This window comes from Ursus arctos, unplaced genomic scaffold (assembly GCF_023065955.2).
Source record: "Ursus arctos isolate Adak ecotype North America unplaced genomic scaffold, UrsArc2.0 scaffold_17, whole genome shotgun sequence".
Taxonomy (NCBI): Eukaryota; Metazoa; Chordata; class Mammalia; order Carnivora; family Ursidae; genus Ursus; species Ursus arctos.
In genome coordinates, this window is record NW_026622841.1 from 53,229,521 (window position 1) to 53,249,947 (window position 20,427).

At 41.8% G+C, this 20,427-nt stretch overlaps 1 protein-coding gene across 5 annotated transcripts in view; it reads right to left on the reverse strand.

Moving 5' to 3' along the window:
- L3MBTL4 (L3MBTL histone methyl-lysine binding protein 4) overlaps nucleotides 1–20,427 on the reverse strand; it is a 416,634-nt gene that overhangs the window by 149,746 nt on the left and 246,461 nt on the right. For all 5 annotated transcript variants that reach the window (XM_026496009.4, XM_026496008.3, XM_026496010.4 and 2 more), the window contains one exon: nucleotides 6,430–6,532. In XM_026496009.4, coding sequence (XP_026351794.2) covers nucleotides 6,430–6,532 — 103 coding nt within the window. The remainder of the gene's footprint in view (nucleotides 1–6,429; nucleotides 6,533–20,427) is intronic.

Consider the following 20,427-nt stretch of genomic DNA (forward strand, 5'->3'; position numbering starts at 1 on the left):
GACTTCCCCTATTCCTAACCCCCTCCCAATGTGAAAGTATACAATGGGCCGTTCCTTATGACCCCACTGCAGCTCTTTCTGCCCATGGGTCCTGTCCCCGTGCTTTAATAAAACCATCTTTTTGCACCAAAAACATCTTAAGAATTCTTTCTTGGCCATGGGCTTCAGACCCTAACGTCTTTCCTACATCAGATAAGGAGAGGGGCAAGAGCCTGCAGGAAGAGGATGGCATAAAGGCACCCAGGAAACATTTGGAAGCATCACGTCTGCTGGAAGGAACTCACTCCGAAGAGGAGGGTCACTGCTGGTGACGGGCTCCTCAGCCTTGGCTGGAGGCCTGCCTGTCCAGTCCACGAAACTCAGCAGCAGGGGGACCCCACTTGTGCAGGCAAAGCTGCGTATCGGCCTTCTGGTGCCTCACTCTCAAGAGTGAACACGAAGAAGGACTCCTGGGCTTACGGAGATATCCTTCATGTAACAGGAAGAAGCCAGCCAACCTCACCAAAACCAAGTCAAACACAAGTATCTGGGAAAAAAGGGATGCAGGGAGCAGGAAAGCAACAGCCTCAAATACTGTCAGAGAATAAAAAGAAGACACACAATCCAAAAAATAAGAGCAAGATGCAATTAAAACAAAACAAAACTAAACTAAACTAATCAGAGAATAAGGATGCATCCTGAGAAATTGAAAAATAAAAAAAAAAATCACAGTACAATTAAAAACTTCCATCAGAGGACTGTAAGTCAAAGTTGAGGAAATAGTCCATGGAAGACAATAAAACACAGCGAAGTCAAAGCTGGGGGAGAACATCAGAGCACATAGGAAAAAGGGCATACCTCAAGAAATACCATAGGAACACTTCCCAGAAACAAAACACATGAGTTTGCAGATTGAACCTATGAATGAAAATTCATTTCAGAACACCAGCGATAAAGAGAATTCTGGTCTTGAAAATATCCGGGGCCTGAGATTCTTAAAGAGGGTGGGTGGAGGAAGAGGGAGACCAATCCTTCCCCTAAGTGAAATTTGAATGACAGCTGACTTCTGGTACACGGACGGAAAATGGAGCAATGCCTTCAATATTCTGAAGAAAAAGGTTTCCAACTAGAATTCTATCCACAAGTCAACGAATATTGTTGAGGAGAGAGAAAAGATATTTTTGATATTTAAACAAAACAAAACAAAACAAAACAAAACAAAACAAAACAAAACAAAACAAAACCCAACTACCTCCCACAAATCCTACCCCCAAAAGCTAGAAAAAAATAAACCAGGGACAAGACTTGAAACCCAGGACATCCCGTATGTGGCAGAAAGGAGGCAAAGGCAATCCTAGGAGGCAGGTGAGCCCCAGGAAGGTGGCTGTGTGGCTCGGTTCACCCCTGACGGAGGGCAAGGGCAGGGGACTGGGGAAGGTCAGCAGGTGTGGGAAAATGATGAATGGACCACCTGAGGGGCCAAACTGCAGCTGAGACAGACTTTGGAAGGGAGTGGCTTTGCCAACAGAGTCCGAGCCTGGGTGGCAGGGCTGGGAGGGATCAGAGGCAATGCAGGGGTTTGCCACGCAACCAGGGAGTGTTCCCTCAAAACCCATCCAAGAGGCAGGAGGACAGCACAGCACATGGTCTCCTTGAAGACGAAAATCTACTTCTAAGAATGCCAGGAGATAGGTCTATGAGGTCAAGAGCCGGAGGAATTCCAAAGGTTCCAACTGCATACCACATACACACCCACACACAATCCCCCAACACACACCACACACTACACTACACACCCCACACATGTGCCTACTGCATCCACACAGACCATACATACATATGCACACACCACATATACCCACACACCCCTCACACTGGCAAATTGACTCATAAATCATGAATAGAGGCCGAGTTGTGCCATAAGTTTCCATGAACGACACCCAAAATGTCATAGATTTATCGGACATCCTCGCTCTGAGCAGCAGATGTCCATTTTCTATCTGTGTGGTTTTTTGTTTGTTTTAATTTGTATTCTTCATGGTGTGACACTAGCAATATGTGTCCTGTATCCCACCCAGTAACACTGGGGCAAGAGGTCCCTACCTTGTGACAATACCTGGCTCTTTGTGTAAAGAATGTAATTATTAGTTCCTAAAGAAATTACCTTTGTATATTTTTTTAGAAGGTTTTATTTATTTGAGAGATAGTGAGAGAAAGCACGAGCAGGCAGGGGGAAGGGCAGAGGGAGAGGGAGAAGCAGACTCCCCCCTGAGCAGGGAGCCTGACGTGGGGCTCAATCCCAGGACCCTGGGATTGTGACCTGAGTCGAAGGCAGATGCTTCACTGACTGAGCCACCCAGGCGTCCCACCTTTATATGTTCTATGACACAGAAGTGGACCAGGTCTTTCTGGGCCTATGTTCAACTCAGTAAAAAAACAAAAAAAAAAACAAAAAAAAACTCCTGTCTAATCCTGGACCCTGGCTTAAATTAAGTTTTTCTCTTGTAGTCCCAATATTGTCGTCTTAAAATATTTCTATGTTAACAAACACACCTACTTCATTTTATTCACTATGTAAATTCATTCAAATAACATGTAAATTGTATGATAATTGTGTGCTAAAAGTCCTATTTTCATACAGATAAGAACTGATGCAATTTTTCTCCAATAATGGTTTATGTAGATTTTACATGAACTCCCAACAGCTTTGAATATTATTGTTAACCCCTTGACTATTTTAATGAAAACCAAAGTAAACCTGTCTGAAATCCATCTAAAAAGGATACCAAGAGGTCCACCTGATCTCTCAAAGTGATCTATTATTTCCAGATGTCGTCAGCTATGTCCTGATGTCACAGCTCTCCTTGTCAGCTGTACAAGACACTGACAACTTATTTTAAGAACATTGTTTACTTCCTTTCAATACACCAAGACTTCAATATCAGAATCAGAAATTCTGACATAAAATGGTAAAAACAAGACTCACTCCTTGCAAGTACTTTGCTGCCCAGGAGTATTTTATAGAAGAACAGCTAAAATCACTGTCTTCCTATACTTCCAAGTGTTCCCCAAGGCTTTGGAAGTAGAGGTCAACTAGCTGTTTTATACAGGCCTTCGTGAAGCTGGAGGGGTTTCTAGTTTTATTATTTTCTTCTTTTTTAAAAAATGTAAAAATATTTGCCTAAGACTCCTCTGTACTAGAAACTGTAAAAAGCATTTTGTATAATGACGACTCTTTGGTAAAGGTACATATTTATGACAAGCGAAAAAAAAACCTTTCATTTTAGAATATGCAAGTCTAACTCACATGCTTCAGGAAACTCAAGCTAGAGATGATTATAACAACACATCTAAGGCTCTGGGAGAATGTAGCATTGTAAAATTCTCAGCTCCTACTTACCAACTCATTGACAAGTAGGAAGGAAAATGTACAATGACAACTTGGTGTGTGTTAGGGCAAACTCCTAGTAGGTTTAGTTAGGTGTGTGTATGTGCGTAATATTCTCAATAGATACCACCAAAGATACATACCGAAGAATGATATTTTTCATCTTAGAAAACTATACAAAACCAAGACTATAATAATTGAAATACATGAAAACAAACCCCAGAGAATATGAATGATTTATCAAAACAGTTCTTGCCCAATTAGTTCCAAGAGAATCTAAGCAAATTCTTAAGTTATACTCAAAGTTACATTAGTACATTAACTAACTTAGTAAATGATATTCAGAATGTGATAACCTATAAAGAAGTGAAAACAAGAATTGGGTTTAAAAATAAATTAGTGATATGTATTAATTAAAAATGGATACAGTCAGTCAATAAGTAACTCTAGCATCTCAAAGCTAAACTTGATAAAGAAAAGACTGGTCACTGAAAATGATTAAAGCAAGAGAGAGAACTGCCCTGTGCCCCCTGGAGCTAACCTTATATTGCCCATGACCTCCATCCTCCATAACTGCTTTACAGTCAACACTAACCCCACCAAGAACTTGTCCTCATTCCATAAATACAAAATAGTATTAAATATAATAAAATCTCTTTTCATAGGTAAGTCAGAATTTATTTGTCTGATAGTTTAATGCCTTATAAGTTCTAAATGCAAGTTCAAGAACCATTCGGTCATCTAATTTTTGTCTTTTCCATTCTGCAAAGAAGCTAGTCATAGGTAGCCATCACTTATTTTTTTTTTCTGAGATAATGGAATCATTAAGCGTTTGAAGACTTTTATTTACAGGAGCCCTGCTCTATGATAACAAGGTCTAGGGCAGGAGGAGAGCTAAGACCCAATCATGAAGGCGCTGTCCCGAGAAGCCATATAAATCGTGAGGTCTGGAGAAAGAATGCCTTGTGCCTGCTAGTTCTCTAATGTTCTTTAAAAATGTCTCACTATCACATATGTGCAGTATTTCATTTTTTTCATAAGCTTCACAGAATGCCTTTCTTTAAACTCTACTTCTACATTCTTGTAGTTTCTTCAGAAGTTCTGAGGCCCACCTTTAAAGGCTACTTGGTGGGTGGAGGAAATCATGTCGGATAGTCTCATTATTATTCATAATTAGAAACTACAAATAACAACAACAATTGGATCTCTCTGGGCCATACAGAATGAGAAAAGTCCCGGAAGCTGCTGGAACACAGTGGAGCACACCCGTTGTGACTGCGTTCACTATGTTTTCCGAATCCAAGCAGGGGGAGGCAAGTAAGCCACACACGTAGGAACAGTGTGGGGGGCGAGTCGGCTGTCATGGAATGGAAGGAGAGACCTTGACTGAGCTCCCGGCAATCTTGAGGAGCTGTCCAGGGTGATATTTGTTATTTCAGCCCCAGTGCCTCAGGAGGGTAAACTGCAGACCAACCACACCGTTAAGGTTTTGCTAACTTTCAGGATAATGACCCAAGTTTTGAAGGAAGCACACACTAACTTTTCGTCTGGAAATACTGCCGCTCAAAACACTACCATGAGAAGGCAGAAGAGGGTAAACACTCTCAGGGCTATTTTACAGAACTTTCTGTGCCATCCAGTATGGTAGCCACTGGGCACACGGGGCTACGTGTGACTGAGGAACTGAAGATTTAATTTTGTTTAATTCTGATTAATTTTAATTTAAACAGACATATATCACTAGTGACTAATCATATTGGGGTTTTCAGCCCTAGAATTAAAAAAAAAACAAAAAGGAGCGCACAAGAAAAGCCTGAGGAAGATTGTTCATAGCCACATAACCCTGAGGATGTCTGAAAAGTGGCTCTATTCCAACAGGGTCCTCACCTAATACAGAGCCCCCTCCCAAATGGTGAGATCACCGCCCTTACCTCCCACTTTATGTCCTTTACTCTCTTTTCCTCCTTCCCCCACACCATACCACGATGTCTCCAGTGGGTCTGGCCGCACTCTCCTAGTCCAGGAGTCCTACATATTTGCCCAAGTACCCAAGATGTCTGCACATCTTTATTTCTTTTTTATGGATTCTATATGATATCCTTTTCTTTTAAGTGTTGATGGTATATTTACACATATAGCATATTCATTTATGCTATTTGGGAGTGTTTACCATTATTTCTTATAGTAACATTTGCTTTGGCTAATTTAGAACTGTTTTCAACACTGGTTTCCAGGGTTGCAACCACCTGGTAAAGCAAGACTTCCATTCGGATCTCTTTTGTTCAAACAAATATTTTCTTGCTTCACACATTACAAAATTTATTCTTCTCTCTGTATATTTATCTATGATATTTGTTTTACATATTTGTGTATTTGAACAATTTTTTTTTTAGTTTACGTATTCTGTAACTAAATCACCAATGTGAATAATTCATCTATATATTATTTTACCAATTGATAGGAAGAGAAAAAGCAGTAGGGACTTATACAGATTTATTTGTATTTACTTTTTCTTAAAGCACTATCCTCTCTATACTATTAAGAAATATGGAAAACATGGGCATATGCCTCAATATAACTTCACACTTATTACCTTCTATTCTATCACAGCATTATCTCATCTCCAAATGACTAGGACATAGAGAAAAAGAAATAGGGGCAAGGTGAAAGCAACAGGGGGGAAAGGCAAGAGGTTCTGGAATTTCTCTAGAAGACAGCAGGACTCAGCACTTGTGTGGAGAAAATTCAGGCCTGGGGTGGGACAGAGAGTGGTGAGTATGTCCCATGAAATGGGCACTTGTTAATGAAAGTGTCAGACAGCAGAGGCTCTGGGAAGTGAGGCGGATCTGGGCAAGGCCTCAAGGGTCCAAGAAAGCTCCAGGAAGGGCAGGGGTAGGCAGGCAGCAGGAAATGTCCGGGAGGGGCCTTCGGAACACAGAGAAGGGAGTATGATGGGAAGGCATTTGGCTCCAAGAGAGTTATTTATGTTGCTACCTATAGCTACTAATCTGCATACTGTTCCAATTCGTCCCTAAAATAATTTAAACAAGAAAAAATTTTACCTGTGATGTCCTGAATACCGTGGACCACGGATATGGCCTATTCCTCGGCACCCTGGAGTAGGACAAACAGCTTGACCTGGAAGGATTTTCACATCATTTGCTCCTTCAGGAAGTAAAAGAACATACCTTGAGAACACCCTCAGTAAAGAAGAACTAGAAAGACTATAATATGTAAATATTATTTATTGAGACTTTGCAAATTAAAAACAAACAATCACCAAAACACTTACTGGATATTTGTGATATTTTATAACATGATTTAGCAGAAAATATCAGTGCTGTAATAGATAAAACTAATGCAACTGATATCTGAGGCAGAGCAAAATATATAGGCATTGAAATGTTTTAAAAATATGAGAACGTTCACTCATTTCTTTCAGGGAATAATAACTGGCAAAGGCAATATAACCATGAGCTAAGAATGTGAAAGGGTAAGGTCTGGTTTGTGGTTCTGCTCGAAACCCCCACTCAACCGCAGCAAGGCTCCCCCCGATGCAGGACAGAATTCAGCTAATACGGGCGCCTGGGTGGCTCAGTCAGTTAACGGTCTGCCTTTGGTTCAGGTCATGTTCCCAGAGACCTGTTATCAAGCCCCGTGTCGGGCCCCCTGCTTAGTGGGGTGTCTGTTTCTCCCTCTCACTCTGCCCCTCCAGCCACTGTGCTCTCTCTCAAATAAATAAATAAAATCTTTAAAAAAAAAGAAGTTCAGCTAATAAATGAGGCATAACAACGGTGGTGAACATAGCCCTACACATGCTTACTCAAGTAGCTTTCAAAGCTGGCTGAAAAAAGAACTGCCTGACCCATATTATACTATACTAATACTATGTACAGTAACACTTAGGCTGTATTAATAATATTATTAATGCTATATGTACTTAATACTAACATTAATGTTAATACTAATATGAACTATATATAACCACTCCAGGCCAGAGATAAATTCTGTCAAGCCCAAGGGCAATCTTTCTCTAAAGATTATCAGGAGTTAAACCCTCTTTCTCTGTTCTGTGATTTTTCCTCAGTTTGCTCTCCCTCCAGAGAAAACCCTCTGGATCTTGTCGTCACCCAAAATGACGCTGCTTCCAAAAGCACTAAGCAAACAGGCCATCTGACTACAAAATCGCATCCTTCCAGATTGCTTGCTGAGGTAGCCCAGCTGCTGCTGATGTTTCAATATCGTGGGAGTTTCCAGGCCATGAATTCCCTTCCTTCCCATCCTCATTCCCCTCTCATCATAACTCCCTCCCCTTGTCTTCCATTCTGCCAACTAGTAGTCCCCCTCTGTTGCAAATAACTCAAGCCCCTTGCCTTGCTGACCTTCTATGACAGGTGGCTGTGGAGAGAAAATAAAGAGCCAGCCTTGGGTGGCACCACCCTGCTGGTCTGTGTTTTGCAGGGCTAAGTTCTCCCGGAAAAAAATCACACAACGGTGCATATTTATTGTTACTAAAACCACCGTCTTCAGTGTCACCTGAGCCCCTCCCCACTCTCCCAGGCCTCCCCTAGCCTCCACCCTTTGGCTCTCACAGCTGCACCTGCCTGCACTTCACTGGGAAGCCAGGAGCCTGTCCCTGGGGCACAGCATTCCCTCCTTCTTTTCCATCACAGTGCGGGAGCGCTCTCTCCCCTCCAGAGTGGGTCTCTCACCCTTCCTATTTGGGTCTTATCTATTTGGGTCTTTAGGCCCTCATATATTCTAGTCACTCCTGGACTATTGAATCTTTTGTACCAGTATCTCAACAAATTCCAGTTTCCCCATTATAAAAAGAAACAAAGACAAAACAAAACAGAAAACAAAAGCTTAACACTCTCCTTGGGACCACATTCCCCTTTAGCAGCCACTCCCCGTTTACCCCTTCCCAGGCAAACTTCTCATAGATGTTACTTCTGTTTCCTCACATCTCAAGCCTGTTCGTCTTCTAAGGTCACTCATGATTTCCACGCATTAAGCCCGGCGTGCGCCGAGGATGCATCATCACACTCGCTGCCTCGGTCTATTCATCACCACCCCTTCTCAAGTTGTTATTGTCCACGAGCTTTGGTGACATCACCCCGACAGCTTCCTTGCTGCATGTGGGCATTCTCCTGTAATATCCTTTGCCAGATTTCCCTCCTCTAGTTAACCTTAAGATGTCAGAGAACCTCATGGTATGTTCCTGGGCCAACCATTTCTACAGCTTCATTTACAGCCTGTAAGCCGGAGATGCTCACGGGCTATATACAAGCTCACAGGCTCCATACCACAAATATTACAGGTTGTTCCAACAAATATTTAGACCTCCGATACATTTTCATTAAGTTTATTAAATGAGCAACAAAAAGTCTGTCTTAGATACTTATTATGCTCTCATAATTTTGCAAAACACCTTGAGGGATAAACAGAAATGAGTTGCCCCATCCAAAGGTAGCTTTTGGAAATAGCCTTAAAAAAGAAACAACTTTTCAACAAATCCAAGGAATCTATATTAAAAAACTGTAAACAAGTCTCTAATTAAGAAGTATGCTTGTGTGGGTCAGTAAATAAAAAGATTTATAAGAAAGAAACACAGAATATAAATAGAGTTTTCTCCAAACTGCACCTCACAATACACGACCAAGGCCACTGTCACAAAGGCCTGAAATATTAAACCGATAAACCACCAAACAAATGCTCTCCATCAGTCAGCCCAGGTGTCCCTCTGTGTGGACAACGTTTCAATAAACTGCCAGTGAAGGCTGCTTAATACGTTTTTCAGGACTATTTCAATGCACTTGATTAAATTAAGGCTTGAAGTGATCTTTTAAATATTTATCAATGCATACTTCTCTTCAGAGCCCCGATGGGGGTCATATTTCTCTCCTTGTTAGATATGTAAGGAAGAGAATGACCTCAGCTATTGTGAGAAGAGTTATCACATTAAGAACCACAGCAAGGGTCATAACAAAGAAGTCGAGAAGAACATGCAATAAAAAAGCATGGAATCTAACAATTTTCCCTGGTACACTTTGTATGATGAAGTTTAATAGGTTGACTCAATGGTGAATTAGACAGCCATCTGTTGGGGAAAAGAAACCTGTAAATTCTACAATCCTTCGTATTATTGCCTCTAGGGTAAGGGAACCTATGATAAAATTGATGTTTTTTCCCCAGAAAATAATTATATTTTCTCCAAGAATATCTTCCTTTTAACTTGGATATTTAGAGAATTCGGTCTCAAGAAAAAATGTTCTCAACTTGAAATCATTTTTTTCAGAGAGAGCATCCTGAACATTTTACCCTTCCTTGCCTTCTTTTTGCCACTTTAACTGAAATTAATTTCCTAGTTTATCTGCTGATCTCTGGTCTCCCTTCACTAGAATGAGGACACTGACCTTATCTAATGTGTCTACCACTGGGGCCCCAGAACCCACTAAAGCAGCAACTGGCACATAATACTGAATACATATGTTTTATAAATGAATAAAAAATCATAAAGGCAACAATTAACACCTGTAAACATTATTTGGTATATCCTGACCACAACGCTGGGAGCTAAAATCCCCATTTTATTCTTACTTCAGAGCTTAGCTTGTCTAAAAATCAATCTCTGGTTTTCTGAGTACTACGAGCTACTATCAAGCAGCATGAATAGCTTCTAATTTATCCCAAGTCTTCTCTGAAAATTGTACTTAGGCAGGAGTCAATCTAATGGCAGAGTTCTTCCTGCAAAGGCAAAATGAAATGGAAAATATCCTTGTAGACTGGAAATTATCTGAATAAGGAACAATGCTTCGCGCTCACATGATACAAAAAGTAAAATGTCCCGGACCCCCATTCATATGGAATTACATGGTTGCCATCAGCTACCATGGCGGACACCGTATTTGCCCACCCAACGTCCATTCCCTCTTTCTTGCTGATTGAACCCTGATTTGGTTCAGGGCAGCAATGTGCCCAGCTAAAAATGTTGGCTTTCCAGCCTCTCACATCCAGATGTGGTCATTTGACACAGTTTAGGACAATATGACCTAAAAGAAAGACAACATAAGGATGTCCACAAATGCTTTTCTTTCCCAGTAGAAGGGTAAAGGTGATGCTGGTGCTACTTTGCCCATGTCCTCCTTATTCGACCTTCATGGAACGCAGATATAAGGGCTCATGAGGTGACAAGCAAAAGACAAAAGCAAAAGTGTTGAAGAAAGCAGAGAATAAAGGAAGACGGGCCTGGATCCAGGATATGTCAGGGTGGACCTATCACATCAGTGTCTGTCACACAGGACAAATAACCCTTTCTTTGATTTAACCATTGTAATCATATTTTCGTGTTACTTGTAGCTGAAAAGTCCATACAAGAAGACAGTAATTTTATTTTGTTTTTCCTTTTGTGAAATCAAGTAATTATTCTAAAACAAAAACTAGAATTGCATGTGAGCATTAGACCTATTCATCACATAAAGAAGAAGTAAGATAACAAAGGAAAGATCCATACACTAAAGAGCTTGTACCCATCTCTAGAAAATGAGAAAGGGGACTGACCCTTATTTCAAAATGGCCCAAACTGGCAACCACCCGTGATGTGAGTGAAAAGGCTTATTGCCCCACTCAGTGTGGGTGGGTTAGGAGCTGAGTTCACTGCCCTCCGTCTGAGTGGGAAGCAGCCCCCTCTCCGAACTGTTATTTTATTGGGTCTAGAGGTGACCGGGAGCAGAATGACGATGACACTGGTTGAAACAAATGAAGATGCCCTGTTCCATTACATATATATGTGAGCCCCACACTGATGTGGGCCCACGTGAGAGCACGACGATCAAGCAGCAGTCCTCCCAGCTAATTAGCCACTGCTGAAAAAGTGTTCAGTTCAATCTGATTCATTTAATAAGTGTTTTGTAGAGAAATGACTTTAGTATTGGGTGGTAATATCCATAAGAGGATACACAGAAAAGTGGAGCAGATTTAAATGTCACTGATAACAGACAAGTTAAGATACTTTAACTCTTCTTATTTTCTTAATATTATTTTTTAAATACTAGTTTTTTTGAATAGCCACTGGGAGTTATTTACTCATTAAAAGAGGAACTGAGTGCCTGTTATGTGCCAGACAGGATTTTGGGTGCCAAGGACATGGCAGCAGAGCGAACAGAAGGACCTGTCCCCCCGGAGCTTATGTTCTGGCGCCAAAGACAGAACAAACACTCAAATGAGAAACACAATGGAACGTCGGACACTGATGTGCTAGGAAGACATATCAAGTGCTGGGGCCGAAGTGGGGATGCTCTTAAGGCCGGTAGTCAGGGAAGACGTCCTGACGTGCGAGCAGGATCCTACGCGGAGTGAGAGCACACTTCTGGGACAACAGCAGGGAGGCCAGTGTGGTTGGAGCCGAGCAGACAAAGGCAAGGGGGCAAGAGATGAGATCCCATGGGCCAAAGTGACATTCTGGTCGCTTGGTGGGGGCACTGGAGAATAGAGAGGGCTGGCGAATAAGAACACACTCACCGAGCCTGTTCTTTAAGGAGCACCCTGGGCGAGGGCCTGGGGCAGGCTGTGCCTTGTGGCTGGGACTAGAGACATCCTGCAGGCATGGCGTCTACACCTGGTGCTCAAGGCCATGGACTAGGGGAGATCCCATGATGAGTTAGTGTCAGCGGTTAGACTGAGCTCTGGGAGACAGACCAGGTAGAGGCTAAAAGAATGTGAGGAGGGGCACCTGCGTGGCTAGTGGGTTAAGCATCTGCTTTTGGCTCGGGTCATGGTCCCGGGGTCCTGGGATCAAGCCCCGCATTAGGCTCTCTGCTCTGCGGGGAACCTTCTTCTCCATCACCCTCTCCCTCTGCCTGTCGCTCCCCCTGCTCGCCTGTGCTCTCTCTCTGTCAAATAATAAATGGAAAACCTTCGGGGAAAAAAAAAAAGAAAAGAGCATGAGGAAGGGGCAGAGAAGGCGCAGCCAGGCAGAGGCATGCATCCTCCACAGAGAAGGACACACAGCACGCCACGAAGCCAGTCAGCAGCTATGACCATGTGCTGAGGAAGGGGACCTGTTCCCTGGCCACGGATCTGCAGGGCGGAGCTGCCGGGGCTGGACCAGGACCATTTCTGGTGACTGGATGTCAATGAGCCTGACTCAAGGTAAGGGAGAGTGGAAGAGAAAAAAGAGGCAGACCTGGGCGCTGGGATGGTCAAGTTCTCCACCCAGAGCACTAACTTTCTCAGCCAAACGGGCCCCAAGATCATCAGCTGAGATTAAGAATGGAGCAAGGGAAGCAGCAAAATTAAATCTGAAACTAAAAAGAAATAAAGGATACTATTCAAATACGCACACATTCTCATTTCAGACAAGATTTCACTATCTTTATTTTGGATGGGGAACTTTTAGGGCAGTATCCTGGTTTTGTTTTTTCTCGCACCCTGCCCCCAGGAAATTTATATTATAGTTGCTAAAAAGATTTAATGAAATAATTACCTTTGAATGCTAGAGAATGCAAATAATAATCATACCTTTCAAACTGAAATTATAGATTAATCATACTTACTCTTCATCTCCTAATGAAATTAGGAACAATAAATACCCGTTGTGCTGTAATAATGAGTTTCTCAAACAGAAGAAGAAAATAATGTTGAAGAAAATAATGTAACAAAACACCATGGTCGCTTGTCCTCGGTTTCAAGCTGTCAGATTGCATCATATGTAAGTAAAATGGGATAATAATTTTGTGAAATGGAAATGCAAAAAAAGAATAAGAAAAGGTTCCTACAAGTGTGACTGTTTTGCCTAACCTGATGATCTAGAAAAATCTTTAAAATATCGCCGTGGCAATATCTGCAGAGGAAGGCAAACTAACCATCCACCTGATGCAGGACCCCATCTAGGAATGTGCCAGAGTCTGGGGACCAGTGGCTACAATAATGACACTTATTCCACCCCGGAAATGACCACTGCGACCACCCCATGGTGAGAAGAGTTCAGCAGCAATGGACAGCCTTCTGAAAGCCCCTTCCACAGATCCCACAGAGCTTTCCAGCGAACGCAGAACATCAATGTGTTCTCCTGGGCTCTGTTCAGTATTTAAAAGGAAGCAGCAGAACAGTGGGCAAAGGTTTTCTTAGCAAATCTAAAATGCATTTATCACCTGTGGAGCTTGAAATAAAAGACAGAATAATATGGTGGGTAACTGGTTAAAAACAAGAGCGTTCCAGAAAAACTGGATCTCACGCTTAAGTATGGGCAGAGTCAGGGCATCAATTTGCACCCAATTATTTACACAAAACTAGGCTCTTCTCATATTACCGAATAGCAGAGCCTTCATAAAATGCCAACCTGTTTTGTAATCCAGTTTTCAACCTTTCAAAAAATCAGGAAAACAACATGCTTGATTTATGGAACGGAAAAACTGGGAGAGGTCCACACAGATAACAAAGCAGCACAGGATTTTAAGAGTAGAAAAAACTTTAGGCATTATTAGCACAGACAAAAAACCTGGTTTACATGTAACTGAACTAAATTGAATTAAACTTGCCTCTAACTGATAACTCTACTGGGGGGGGGGAGGGCAATATGGCATCTAACAGCAAGTCAGACAAAACTACTCCGCTAGACTGTCCTGTATCATTGTTTTCATTACTTTTAAGAAAGAAAAGTAGATGTATTTGTTTTCTAAATCTTAACTTTTGCACAAATTCTCTCAAAGCTATTATAAAAACTGGGGCACCTGGGTGGCTCAGGTGCTTAAGGGTCTGCCTTCTGCTCAGGTCATGATCCTGGGGTCCTCGGATCAAGCCTCATGTCAGACTCCCTGCTCAGAGAGATTCTGCTTCTCTCCCTCTGCCCTTCACCCCAGCTTGGGCTCTCTCTCAAAAAATAAATAAATAAATAAATAAATAAATAAATAAATAAATAAATATCTTCAAAAAAAAGCTATTATAAAAACTAAAACTACTTTATTTGTGCTGAATCTCCCCTAGTTTGTCTTTTATATGAAATCAGTTTTTTTTAAATGACTAATTTGGTATTTGGTTTATGTAAATGAATTACTCCATCTAATCGAAGTGAAAATGCTGCAACCCCCCTTCTCTCCTTTCTACTCTATTTCTATTTCTCTCCCCTCCCCCACTTCAGGCTCTCTCTGGCCCCCCTCCTCCCCTCCTTCCTCCCTCTACTTTGCCTCCTGCAACAAGGCACTAAATAGAATCCAGAGGGTGGTAACTGCTTTCCTTACTTCTGGGACTTTTCTTATTCCTGTGAAAGGAGACACAAAACTGGCCTAAAACTGTGAATCAATGTTTGTTTCTGAGCTTCTCCAGTCTTTTAACTGCTTTTTTCCCTTTTACCAAAAGAAATTATTTAGAAGAATTAAATACTCTATAATGCAAGATTCCAAAGTGGGATGATGATAACATCTTTCCCATAACCTGCAAATTACATCTAAAGTGGAACTACAGCATTCCTAATTCCTCCTCAAACTAGCACTTTGGCTACTCTTAACAAAAAATGTTGAGAGCTGTCTGGGAAGCTTGTTTATACGTACATAATCAATAGTTACACTTCTCTTTGTGGCTTCTCCTCTAAACCTAACTCTACGACTAATGCCATTCCTGTATTGAGTAACCTGTGAATAGTCTTGGCAGAATTGCCATGTTTTAATTGGGAAGAAATCCTCCACCCTGATGTCTGTAATACATGCCTGGATGAAACGGAAGGAGCAGCTCACCTTCCCTCTGAGACTTGTGTTTAGTTTATTCACTGGCGGCTTTGAGTTAGTTTGGATTATAGGCTTGAGGGAGAAGGATGAGCGCTTACTGCCTGTAAAGTGCTAGTGCCGTCCCAGGGGGAGCTCCGTGCAAGAGATGCAAGAGACCACACCCCCGTGCGCTGCCCGATCAAAATAGCAAATAACAATGTCCACTTTCATCCTCGATCTAAAGACGCTTCATTCAGAGAAGGAGAGAAAGCCCCCATCATACGGTCTGACTATGAAATGCTAACTTGCTTACGGCTGTGGAAGTGTCCATGGTACCTGCCCTTTGAGTCCAGTCTAAAGCAGCAGGACAATAAAAGAGCAAGTGACGCAAGGCCAGAGACCATGGACACAGCAGGATCAGGAGAAGCTGGAAAGGACTCAGAGATGTTTGGACATATAAAATTCCAGGTCCCCAAAAATCTGAATTCCAGGGCTAAGCTTGTGAATTTTACTTAGATGCTCTCTCTCGGGTTGGGAACCACTGACCCAGACCATTTTTATTTTTGAAAATAAGGAAATAATGGTTTGGGAGGGTCAAATTATTTGTGCCGATCATAGCTCATATTATGGCGGTCAGGACAAGAATTCAAGCTTCTTAACTTGCAGGTCTGTGCTCTTTTCACTCTGCTATGCTCCCCAATATGCAAGTGCTGTACTCAAAACCTTTATAGGTTTATAGACACAAACTTTCTTAATCAACTACTCATAGCTTTAAGAGATAACCACGGACAAGTTAGTCATATATCTGGAATGAACAGAATGAAGACTGGGTGATCCCACCATGCTACTCAACAATAGCAGTAGATACGGCAGGAGCACGCACCGCGAGTCAGACACCGCCGCTCCTCCTGGTCCTCACAAGCTCCTCACAATGGGAGCAGTTTCCTGAGCTGGCGATGGTCCAGGTATTTTAAAATGCCATATGGTCTTCATACAGTATGACCGTGAGCTCGGGCCAATCACTTCGCCTTCTGCTCAGAACATGCCAAGTGTCTAGTTCAGTAATGGAGGAATGACCCACTGTGCTGGGCTGAGCGAGACACACTTCTCAGCCATTTGGACTAAAGACACTTTTTGCCTTTACTAAAGGTGGAATGTAGAAGCTAACCCTAGAATCAGATGGGAGACTCCACTGTGGTGCTGAGTCTTCCCGGACTGCCTGGCACTGTATGAAATTCATGGGCAGGTATCAGATAAAAAGATTCGGCTCCTAATGACTTCTGTTGCAGAACAGGTCCATTGATAGGAAGAAGAGAGTGACAACTTCAGAGCAAATGATGGAGGATATTCTCATTGCTATAAAAACACAAACTACGCATTAAAGAATATAAACTCCCATAGCCACTTCTTCCACTCTGCTCCGCCATTCCTTAGGACATAAAGGCTTTTCAAGCAAAGCCGCAATAAAGAGCATAGGATTCTTTGAGGGGAAGAATGTCTTGAAGGAGCAGTCAGTAACACAGAAGCACAATGGTATGCTATCAGCAGCTGTGTCCTCACCCTTCCCAGCTTTCCACTCTTTGGTAATTATAGAAGCAACATCACACATAGAAAATTTTGGTGAAGGAATGATGCAAGTAAAATCAGGAGCATTCTAAAGAACGTTCTAGGGCAGGTAAGGTGCAACAGAAGACAGGAGAGCTAGTGGTCATGTCATATACAATAGGTAGAGGTTACTGGCTGTTCAGAGTAGCTCTGACGTTGTGTCTGCAGCGCCTAGGATGAGGAGAGCCTAGATATGTCAGTCCTTCCAAGAGCAGGTCACACAAGGAAAGATCCATGGTCGCCATGGCTGCAGGTGCCATCTCAGAGAGTTGTTAGCCCGAAGACCTGTGGATGGTCTTCTGACATCTCTTATAATTATGATATTCGTATGTGTTGAAGTTAAAATTTATTGCTTTGCCGAGAAAAAATACTCTAACTTTTACTTTCTGGTTTGAAATGAGTATCAAAGCATACATGAAAAGTAAAATATAAGCCAAAGGCTCTCGCATTATTCATTGAATTTTAGGTTTGTGGACATTTTCAACTTCATGGTTCTTGGTTGATTAGAATGCAGAGTGAAACGAAAAAACAAACCATTATCTCTATATAGCTTCCTTCATAATGCAAATATATAATATTTTATATTTAAAATATTTCATTTTATTTTCATTCCAATAGGTCATTTAAGGATAGATCTACTTAGAAAATAAAATGGACAGGTATTTGCCAGTCTTTCTAAGACCATGAAAGAAAGGGAACAAGATCTCTCCAAGATGCTACTATCACTAAAAGCTTGGTCTGTAAACCAACACCCAGAGTTGCCCTCACACTCCCCATCCTGACTCTGACTCCCAATTTCGAAAGATGACCTTGGTGTGACTAGCATCTTGGGAGGAGGAATTCCAATCCCTTCATACTGAAACTGGTGCCTGCAGCAGCAGAGTGACCTTGGGGATGCCTTCTGGGTCACCTGCCCCTCCCCCCCATCCCCCGGCCAGGTTCACAGTTCACGGTCCATCTCCCCTTCCCAGCTGCACCACCCACCATGGTCACCAGTGCAAAACCATGTCCCATAGGACCTTCCAACTCTGGCACAATGCTCGGTACAGTTGAGACGCCAAAAAAAATCTTTATTCAGTGACAACACCAACATTACCCTCTAAGATGGGACACCCTTCCTCAAGCAATATTCTCAGGTAGTCTGTTGATCACTCAAGGTTTCCATTATCCAGACCTGTAGGTCAACGTAGAGGCAGGGGTGTAACAATTGCATCTCGTCCCTTTTCCCTTTCCTTGGAAGACATTACAGTCTTCTGGATAGGGTTAAAACCTTTCAGAGAAATCCTGAAAATTCTGCTGCCCAACCCAGGGTCTCCTCTGGACAACCATGTGCTGACATCCACAAACCCACGGACAGATAGGACCCATGCACTGGGATAGGACCCATGCACTGGGATAGGGTGCTTTACTGTCAAACCACTGAGCTATTCCAGGGCTTTTAGAAGTTAGTGTGTATTTGTAGTATTCCTAACTGTGAACAGAGCGGTGCTTTGATGAGAGACAATCTACCAGTATCTCTGTCTCTAATGGGACAACTAAGACCACTCTGTCACATTTCGACAACTGTGAACAGTAGCAAATGAAGTCATCTAGCTATGATGAGAAAATAATCTGCAAAACTGTACTGTGCTAACATTAGGCAACCAAACATCAAGTTTTAGAACAAAGTACATGAATTCTGCCCTCACACCTCCAGAAGGTAGAGCACACAGGATAAGCACTTCAACAAGGAACATTTAAAACAGATAATATCATTAAGACTGTAAGTACATTTTGAAATGTATTATTTTTCCTTGATAAGTCTATCATGTAAATCTGTAATTAGGGACTTCTAAAATAGCTAACTTTTTTTAAACACAATATGCTGTAATTGTCTATTAAGTCAATGAGTACTTAGGGACTCTTAAAAGTGCTGATTACTTGCTCGCTAGATTTTGGAAGAACAAGTACTAAACTCTCCTTACAAAATTCTCTTTAAAATAGACTGAAATTGAAAATGTGCTGTTACCTGGCTAAATTAATCTTCCTTTTTTCTCAAAATGACATCTATCCATCATCATATTTATCATTCCGGATCTGGACTATAACTGCATTAAGTGTCATTTTATAATCGAAGTGAATTTCCATCTCCAGCAGAATAAAACTTTTCTAGTTCCACAGGGTCCCAAATGTTCATCAAAGGAGACTTTAGTAATCATTCAGTTCCTACTGCAGATTTCAGAATTTTATCTCCCTTAATAGGATAAACAACGTACCAGGCAATTTGGTATATTTACACGTCATTCTGTTATATTTATACATCTGCTGTGTAATGAACCAAAAGGAAAATGAGCTATAACCTTTATCAAATTATGTTCTATTGTGCTTGTTTACGCTTAACAGTTAAATAAATTAGCAATGTTCACAAGGTCTTTAATATAAATTATAATAAAGGTTATAGCTATTATTATTGTAGTTTGTAATACTATTCTATTAATATACAATTTAACTTCATAATAATGCTATGTTTGATTTACTTTGTAATCAAGCATCATAATTATGTCCAAATATAAATCAAACAGAAGCTAAAGAAAGAACAATGACAAAATTATTTAGACATGGAAGGCAGCTAGGAAATCTTCTTTTTCTGCCTGTCAACTTCCTATTCATGAAAGTTCTCTTTGTTAGTAGTGGGAGTATTTTGGCCTATATCTCTGCTACTAGGCTTGACTGACTTAATTCCACAGCTACTACTCAAGAATTCACTCCATAAAAGTTGCAGGTAAGAACCCAAGGAGGGTTCATCTAGAGATGCATGCTTTGGCATAAGTGATTAACCAACTCTTACAGAAATAAACAGGTAAACATTTATTGGAATCCAGACACTAGAGAAATGCTGACAGACATGACACCCTTCATCTCTCCACTTGTGAAGCTTATAGTACTGACAAAAATCAAGGAAACAGACCATTAAAATAACTACATATTACGGTATACACTATGGAGGAGAGGAAGTGATGAAATGGGAAGTAGGGGTGGTCGTTCTTTAGATAACGTGGCCAGGGAAGGCTTTTCTCCTAAGAGACTATTTGAGATGAATTCTAAAGGCTACAAAAGTGTCATTTATTAAAAGAGCAGATAGTCCATTCTGGACAGAAACAACAGCATATGCAAAGGCCCCGGGGTGGAAAGACTCTGTGTTCAAGAAATTGAAAGAAAGGAGTGGAGACGATGAGAGGTGAAAGGAAGACTAGGAGGTCAGAGGTGTATGGACTCACATTCTTTCTTCTTGCTTTTCCTCCTCTGTTCTCATTGCCCCCCTCTTCAGCTAGCACGGGATGGGCATTTATTTATTAACGGGAAGACCCAATATGAGGCTGGGCCAAAAGCCAGCCTTTTGCGTCCTTTGGTATATGAAGCGGTGGCTCCACATCTCTAGGAAAAGATCTCATGTGGCAGAAGGCGATGACGCAGCAGTGGCTGGTGGCCAAGTTAATGAGCCGAAAGCCATACTTCTGCTTTGACACACCCTGTGTGGGACCCAGAAGGGACCCATAAGTTCTTCTATACCTCAGTAAGGAGGCACAGGGTCTTTGAGAGCACTGGTAGGTGAGCAAGACCCTGGCATCAAGATGCAATGTCACACAGAGCAAACAGCTGGGACCACATGACTTAGGGAAGTGTCTTGAGGCGTCAACCTGGCAGATTCCTAAGATTCCTCCCAGGCCCCACAGGGATTCCTCCTAATGGAAAAGTAAGGCTCAGCCTTTTCCCTAG